Source organism: Nannobrachium achirus (assembly GCF_963921795.1).
Source record: "Nannobrachium achirus genome assembly, chromosome: 11".
Taxonomy (NCBI): domain Eukaryota; kingdom Metazoa; phylum Chordata; class Actinopteri; order Myctophiformes; family Myctophidae; genus Nannobrachium; species Nannobrachium achirus.
Genome location: NC_137820.1, coordinates 31,685,266 through 31,694,069, shown reverse-complemented (window position 1 = coordinate 31,694,069; position 8,804 = coordinate 31,685,266). Strand labels below are relative to the sequence as shown.

The 8,804-nt window shown below is 42.0% G+C and overlaps 1 protein-coding gene across 1 annotated transcript; it reads left to right on the top strand.

Annotated features, from left to right (window-relative positions):
* Window positions 1–981: 981 nt before the first annotated feature.
* Window positions 982–8,508, top strand: trappc1 (trafficking protein particle complex subunit 1). The gene is made up of 5 exons (XM_080737308.1): window positions 982–1,021; window positions 2,664–2,762; window positions 3,379–3,449; window positions 4,615–4,753; window positions 8,018–8,508. The coding sequence occupies exons 2-5, from the start codon at window positions 2,664–2,666 to the stop codon at window positions 8,144–8,146; spliced, it is 438 nt and encodes a 145-aa protein (XP_080593434.1). The 5' UTR covers window positions 982–1,021; the 3' UTR covers window positions 8,147–8,508.
* Window positions 8,509–8,804: the final 296 nt, after the last annotated feature.

Below are 8,804 nucleotides of genomic sequence, written 5' to 3'. Positions count from 1 at the left end.
GATGACACACACACACACACACACACACACACACACACACACACACACACACACACACACACACACACACACACACACACACACACACACACACACACACACACACACACACACACACACGACTTGAGGCATATATATAGGCCTACAGTGTGTAAAAAATATTATTTTATATTACATTTCTAGTGTTGTCTATCTTCTACTGCAGGGGTCTTCAACAGGGGGTCCAGGACCCCTAGGGGGTCCTCAGAGTTACTACAGGGGGTGATAGAAAGTTTTTTCTCCTTTTTTATATCACTTGAACCCAAATGTCCTTATTCTGAGAGTCAAAAATAGATCTACAAGCTCACAACACCTCACAGCGGGAGACGTTTTCGGCAAAGAGCTTTGGTGTAGAGGTGGAAAAGAGCAGACTAAGTACAGATTGAAAGGTCAAGTTTATTGACCGTTCAAGTGGTTAAATATCTGAAAACACAAATTGACATGAATCCAAAATACACTGATGATTGTGCTGTCAAACAATGAAACTATATGGAATCTATGTACAGGGGTCCCTGCTTCATCTCTCTCAACTAAGGGGTCCTTGGCCTGAAAACGTTGAAGACCCCTGTTCTACTGGTTTAATAGCAAAACATGCTGTCTGTCATCATGGTCATTACAAAGTGGGGGCAGCGCTACCGCATCGCCATCTAGTGGTGGATGTCAAAGAAGCACCATTCTCACTGGCCTCTGTGGCAGTGCGACTGGACGCAGTCAGTGTGGTGGCTACTGGCTATGCTTTATTTGTGTCACTGTGGTGTGGTGCACACAGAGAGATTGTTAAAAAATATATATCCAAATCAACATGAACCATAATGATAACAGATCTTACACATACTGTATAAAAAATAAAAAATCACCAAACCGAACTGAAAGTGTCCAGGCATCTCATTGGACTCCTATCTCTATCTAGCTTTTTACGTTCTTGTCAGGCATCTGACTGGACACCGTTTGGTCCTGTAACCAAGTAACAGGGAAGTGAAAGGTAAACATCAACGTTTTGTATTCTAATCGTGTTATAAAGCTTTTTAAGGTTATCATACACGCGTCTTTTTTTATAGTGATCGTGTTTATTATACATTTAAAAACGTAGGGAAGAGAAGAACAAAAAGTGTGAATGCTGTAAACAGGATTAGAGACGTTAAATAATCTCACAGCCGCAGCATCCACTTGATATCCAGAACGTCCGAGTATTAATATTCCAATATTTTATCATTAAAATGAGGGACAGGAATAACAATATTCAGTTCAGAATGACTCGTTTGAGAACGGCTTTCTACTTTTCTCCTGAGCCACAGTCCTGTTAACTATTAATATATTTAAGTAATAATAATTGTAAAATGTTAATTGTGCCTCTCTGTAGATAGTTTCATCGTTTGAGGTTTGACAGCACAATCATCAGTGTATTTTGGATATTTAACCACTTGAACCGTCAGTAGGCTACTTAATAAACTTGACCTTTCACTCTGTACTTAGTCTGCTCTTTTTCCCCTCTACACCAAAGCTCTTTGCCAAAAATAGCCGATTTGATGACATTTAGCCTCTCAGACCAAAAACTCTTGTCGTTGGTTTAGATATTGTCCACAATTCCATGCTGTATTGATGTGTTGCTGGCCATCAACAACAGTCAAACCTTTGATCAAAATAACAATTCTTCTACATTCTCTAATTGTGTAGACTTCTTGTAAATGTAAATAAATTAATTTAACAATAATTTAACTCCTGAGAGCGTAAAATGACCTTAGGGGTCCATTTGGTTTCATGTTACACTCTCAAGAGTTAAAGATCTAACAAGGGTCCATTTGGTTACCAACTCTCCATCATTTAGCTGGGGACCACCTGAAACCCCAGACCCCTGGTTGAGAGAACCACTGCTCTGGATAGATGAGGGGTTCTCAAACCTTTTTAGGCCGTGAGCCCCAAAATAAACATATTTGAACCAGGGACCCCCACCCTGACAAACACTTGGAATTGTAGGTATTACTTTTAAATGTGACTCGGTCCCACAGATAAATATTGTGAAAATAGCCGATCTACATGCTCACAACGCCTCGCACTGCGAGGCGTTGTGAGCATGTAGATCTGCTATTTTCACAATGTTCGCCTCTTGCTTACTTAATATTTGACAGTTTAGCCGACCCCAAGTTTGAGAACCACTGGATAGATGACCAGTCTGTAGTGGCGAAAGTCCCTATACTTGGCACTACTGGTTCCCGACGCTCAAGATTAAGTTCAGACGTGTGATGTGTAGCCTAGAAGAACTAATGTCCAAACATTTCCTTTAGAGGTCATCATAAAGGTATTTATTCTCGTTGCAAAGTCGTCCTATACTTCACCTAATAAAATAATAAACATAAATGCACAGAGCACCAGCTTGCCTCACAGTCAAAGAAATGTGTGCCTCTCACACCGACAACACCTGTCTGTGATTACAGAGCCTCTTAAATAGATAAGCAATTAGGGTGTGACCATGCCCTTAACTTCAGTGACATCATTAATTATCAATATGGCTCGAATGGCTCTTACAGTCCATAACATATATATAATATCTGTCTCTCTGTCTGGCTCTAGATGCAGTCTATAATCTGTATTTATTAAATATCAGTGTCTCTCTGTCTCCACTCTAGATGACGGTTCATAACCTGTACATATTTGATGGCAACGGGACCTGTCTCTACTACAGTGAATGGAACCGCAAGAAACAAGCAGGGATCTCTAAAGATGAGGTCACTTACATGATAAACAATGACAATTATGTTAATGGTTATGTCATGATATGAATGATGATGATAATATAGATAGATAGATAGATAGATAGATACCTTTATTATCCCACGTACACTAGAGTACTCTTTTTCTTTTTCTTACTTCTTTGTAACTTGTAACCTTAAACTGCTGTGCTGCCTCTCTTTGCCAAGAAATAGCCGATCTACAAGCTCGCAACGTGACGCGTTGTGAGCTTGTAGATCTGTAATCGTTTGGCAAATGTTACACCCCAGGATAATGGATGTTGGGGATATTTTGATTATCGCGATAATATCGTAAATCACAATGTCTTTGGTCGCAATAATCGTGACATGAAATGTTCATATCTTCCCTACTTGAGTCCTATTCTCCGCCGGTCGTCAAATTATTGGCATGCAACAAAAACTAAAGAATATCCATGAATTGAAGGCTTCATGTGGTGTGTATTCTGTGTAATTGATAGAAAATAAGTTATGTTTTGGGTGAACTACTCAACTTTATTGTACAAGTGAAAAGGCATGTGAAAATACTTTTTAAATACTCCTTTAACGATTGTATGTAAAATATATCTACTTTCTCATGTTGTTTCTCTACCAGGAGTTTAAGTTGATGTATGGGATGCTGTTCTCCATTCGATCCTTCATCAACAAGATGTCTCCTCTGGACATGTATCCTTCACACAACTTAATAATAATAATACCCAACCTGAATCCTACCTGTCTTTTGTTTTTCAAAGACGTTAAGATGTGAAATAACAATTTTCAAAGTGGTGTGTGTGGAGCTCTATCTCTCTCTCTCTCAAAGACCTTCCATTGCTTGCTTGTAAGTGTTATCAGATTTGCCCTTGTCTCTCTTGATTTTTATTGATTGAATTTGTTTTATTAGACAAGAATTAAGAACAGTACATGTACAGTCAAAACAAAACAAAAATAGTACAGCACAAGTACAGTCAAACACCCTGCCTAAAAGGAACACCGCAAAAAAGCCCTTAGTGGTCTAGTTTCTGTCGGAGGTCCTTGGTAATGAATTCATCAACATATAAAATAGCAAAAGAAACATTCAATATAATCGCAATTATAACACTATATGTACAGAGTAGGAGGGCGAAAGGGTAGGGGTAAGGTAAGCTGGAGTGATCTCTTCTCGCCTGTCTATGGGAGAAGTGATAACTACCTCACAATAGAATGATAGGTTTCAGGTAAAAAAATAAATCTATTAAAACCCATTCTGTGCCCCAGAAATTAACGGATTAAAATGTCCAGAGTGCCTCTCCCTGGCCCCATTAACGGCCTGTCTCTTATTTTGAAGGCCAGAAGTCCATAGCGTTAACACTTCCGGTCTGACGTCATCGCGTTATGACGCTCATCGTCCACGTGGTGTTGTGTAATGGCGGAACGGAGTTTTTCAACATGTGTTTTATTAGCGAGCATCTATTGCCATCCTCCCACTTGAAAGTGTTGTTTGGAGATAATGGACATTAAAGATGAGATTCCCCGTCTGCCTCAATGTTATGGGATTACTATTTTGTGCTTGTGGATCCGTGATGATGAGAAATCAGCGACGGAGATCGGCTCGGAACCTTCCGCCATTGTACCCGGTAGGATAACCGCCGTTACAGTAATATATTACTTTTCGCGAGTATACTCGGGATCGGCACTCTGGGTACTCGAGTACTTTTCACGAGTATTCTCGGGAATGGCACTAAATCGGTTAACACTTGCACTGGAAGAAATGTCTGAAATCTGGTACACACACACACACCTACCTTCTCTCTGTGTTGCTGTCGTCCTACTCCAGTGTTGTCTGTCCTTAACTCTCTCTGTGTGTCCGTAGGAAGGATGGTTTCCTGTCGTTTCAGACCAGTAGATATAAACTCCATTATTATGAGACTCCAACAGGACTGAAGTTCATCATGAACACCGACCTGTCCGTCGCCAACGCCAGAGAGACTCTGCACCACATATACAGCACGGTAACACTGTGTGTGTGTGTGTGTGTGTGTGTGTGTGTGTGTGTGTGTGTGTGTGTGTGTGTGTGTGTGTGTGTGTGTGTGTGTGTGTGTGTGTGTGTGTGTGTGTGTGTGTGTATTGTACTAGTATGTACTTCCGGGATCATATTCATAAAGTATTTTATTCTACAATACAGAGTTCCCATAACTTACACTAAAGTTGCACAGTATATATTACTTTAACCCTTTACAATCTTGAAAGTGTGATTTAGAAGGCATTTGTAGAATCGGCCTCTGGTCTTATTGGGTTAACAGAATAGTTGTGCCAGTAAAGTACTGGTTAAAGGTCTCTATCGGTGTCTCATCTCTATGTAGACTACACATACATACAGTTAATGCCTTCTCTCTCTGTCTCTCTCTGCTCTATGTAGAGTGCATACATTAAAGCAGTGTGTCTCAACCTTTTTTCTACATGGGCACACTTTTCATGTCCCAAGAATCCATGGACACACCAACATAATATGGAGGTGTAAATATCGTCACTGTCGGGAAGAAACCTTTTATCTAAAAGTTTCAAGTTTGTACGTTTCTTCGCAAAGTAAAGCCCTACTTCATCATACAAGGCTGTCGGACAACAGTAGTGAAAACAGCAGATCTACAAGCACACAACGCCTCGCACCGCGAGGCGTTGTGTGCTTGTAGATCGATAAATATTTTTTAAAATGATAAATACAATACTGGCTTTCAAGCAGTTTCAAGGGGCACACTTGACCCTTCTCAGGGGCACACCAAAGGTCCCCAGGCACAGTGGTTGAGAGTTCTTACTGTACATTAAAGCATTAATGGTGTCTCTCTCTGTCTCTCAGCTCTATGTAGAATACATACTACTGTAACTGTACATTATACAACAGGTAGTTCCGACGAAGCAATCTGATTGCAGGCATGCAAACTTGTAGATTTTCAGTGGCGAAAATCGCCGATTTGAATCCAAATTGGTCATTGGTGTGATTCATTCAGATCCGGCGAAAATTATATAGGGGTAGTGTCGTCGTGTCGTCTAGGCTGCGATGAGCAGCAGTGAGAAGGGTAGCGTTTTTTTCTCGTGTCGGCTCCGTCCGTTTTGTCAGTGCAGTAGTGGTGAAGGTGGAGGGTTGTTTTATTTTTTAACAAATCAAGCGCTCGCTTTCTCTTGCCTGTGATGTCAACACCCATGCTTGACTTTGTGGCTGCAGCGCTGAGGCGCTGTACAGACATTTGCGTGAAACATCTTCTCCATATCGTCTGAGAATGGCCACTGGAGGCGCCGTACTAATGCATTGTCAATGGAAGGTTGTTTGGTGTTTTGTCGTTGCCGTGTCTCTTGGCCAAACGATAGGCTGCGGTTGAGCTTGAGACACGGCAACGACAAAAAACCAAACAACCTTCCATTGACAATGCATTAGTACGGCGCCCCCAGTGGCCATTCTCAGACGATACGGAGAAGATGTTTCACGCAAATGTCTGTACGGCGCCTGAGAGCTCAGCACAGACAGCACAGCCACAGACTTGGAGCAGAGAGCTCATACGGAGTACACAGTAAACACACTTGGCTAGTGTTGTCGTCGATAGTGTGGTGTTGTTGTTGAGTGGACTGGAAAAGTGGAAAGGTTTTGATTTCGCTTGCATCGCGACGCGGCCGTGTGCTATTCTGCATCGATGCGGTGACGTGATATAATCGATTATAGTATATACGTTTGTTGATTTTCCTCAACAATGATGCGTTAGCTTCTATGCGATGCCTTGTAAACGGCTACGCTAGCAGTTTCATGTGAAGTTCGGGGACATAGTAGCTATATGTGGCATTGAAAAATTCAAAATTTCTATCGAATATCTTAATTCCAATGAAATTAAGTTGACGTGTTTATTTTATATATATTTATGTCACGTTTTTTTTGCGTCTCAGAGAATTAGAGAAACGGAGCGCTTGCTGTGCCGCACGGGGCGGAACAAGCGGTCGCCACAACAACGTCCTCCAGGCGGAGCCACTCGATTGTCCACGACATTGCAAGCGGCGCGAAGGCCAGCGGACCTTGGTCCTGCTCTTCGCCCCCGAGCGCCGCAGGCGCGAGTGGCCGCGAAGAGCGGGCCAGGGCCGCGCGGCCGGCGGAGCGCCGCGCGAGTTACGAAGCCGTGGTGAATGCAATCGTTATATTTATGCCCAGGCCGTAAGGCCTGGGCAAGCCCACGATAAACGCCCTGTCCAAGTGACTACAATGGAGCTAATGGCTAAGCTAAGCTAGGCTAGGCTAGGCTAGGCTAGGCTAGTAAATAAAGAAAGAGAGTCGCAAACGAGTGACGTCAGCGCCTTCACTATTGAATGGCTGCGTCGCCATCTGGTGGTGATTAGTGTGTGGTGAACTACAAAACGAGCGCTCTTACCACAGTCTCACTGAGTGACCCAAAATGACTGTAACATATATATTAACCCTTTCCAAGCCACGGGGAGCCCCTTAATATTAAAACCGGAATATACCGGACATCTGAGCAAGGAGTCTCAGCCGCGCCGTCTTTTTCCGGACTAGGTCATTAAAAATGAAATAAATGATTTTTATCCGAAAATCGGCGATCGTCTAACCTTCCCTAGTCACCACTCGATGAAGCAGAGGTGACGTCATTGCCTTTCCTTCTTCATGCTTCCTTGACACGTCTGTTTACTGTCTGGAGGATAACATTAGCATAGCTGGAGTGCTAAGGGCTAAGCTAGCCAAAATGGTCACATCGACTGTTCAGTCATTCTTGGATTATATGCATGGATTATTATGCGCACGGATCGCGCACGCAAAACGCACGGGGAGATCGATGCTCGGCCAAAACTACCACTCTATCCCAACGGAGATCCAGATAATTACGGTGAGCTAATGACCTGGGAAAAAAAAAAAGAAAAAACAACGGTGCGGTCCAAGAAGGAGTGGTGGCGGGCTCATGTTTATAAACATAATATTATGTCTCAGATCACAATACAATAATAGAAATTTCACGGCTAATCTACCAACAACCATTCTATTTTGGCTGGCAAACTGTTAAGGGTAACTGTTGTATAATTGTATTTATATTGCACTTAAGAGTGTGTGTTATCGTGATCGGCACTTCTATTAGGCGTGCCGATATTCACGATAACACACACCCTCTCACGTAATATTGCTTAATTATAGCATTGGTTAATGGTGTCTCTCTCTCTCTGTCTCTCTCTCTCTCTGTGTCTCTCTCTCTCTGTGTCTCTCTCTCTCTCTCTCTCTCTCTCTCTCTCAGCTCTATGTAGAGTACATTGTGAAGAACCCTCTGTGTGTGTTGGGACAGCCCCTGCAGAGTGACCTGTTTACTTCCAGACTGGATGCTTTCATCAGAGCTCTGCCTTACTATAGCCCTCGAGCAGCCTAACGCACGTGCACGCACGCACTCACACATGCACACGCGCATCAGAGGTGGACAATGTACTCAACCCGAGTACTTGAGCCAAAGTATAGATACTTCTGGTCAAATATTACTCGACTACAAGTGAAATCTGCAGTCTGTTTGCTTTTAGGAATTCGAAAGTACAAATTACATGTAGATTTTCTTTTTAATATCAATGCATTATTGTATCGGAATTTAGACATTCCTTAAGCTCAGTACTGAAGTAAATGTACTTTGTTACTGTCCACCACTAACAGTCTTGTCACGATTAAATGATTGTACAGTGATGTGTTAGTCATTATGTTTGATAATAAATGTTTTCCTTCATGTCAGTAAACTATACCATGAACACAATGTTAATCTCTCTGCCTATGTCAAGTTAAAAAAAACAATTACAGTATGCAAACATTATTACATTACAAACAGAATATTGAAAAAAAAAAGTGAATATTCAAATTCTACGACATTCAGGACCCCCACAATAACACAAATGACCAACCAAAGAGCTGGGAATTTGAGGTCTCTTGCTTTAAAAGATCAGGAAGGTTGTTCCAGAGAGTAGGAACTTCTAGGATGTCCTGAAATCAAAGCTATGCCCCTGGGTCGCCAAGAAAATTAATGTTACCTTTCAAAAATCCCATTT

Coding starts and splice junctions, on each gene's coding strand:
- trappc1 (XM_080737308.1), top strand. CDS start 2,664: ATGACGGTTCATAACCTGTACATATTTGATGGCAACGGGACCTGTCTC. Junction 2,763..3,378: donor CAGGGATCTCTAAAGATGAG/GTCACTTACATG, acceptor TTTCTCTACCAG/GAGTTTAAGTTGATGTATGG. Junction 4,754..8,017: donor TGCACCACATATACAGCACG/GTAACACTGTGT, acceptor TCTCTCTCTCAG/CTCTATGTAGAGTACATTGT.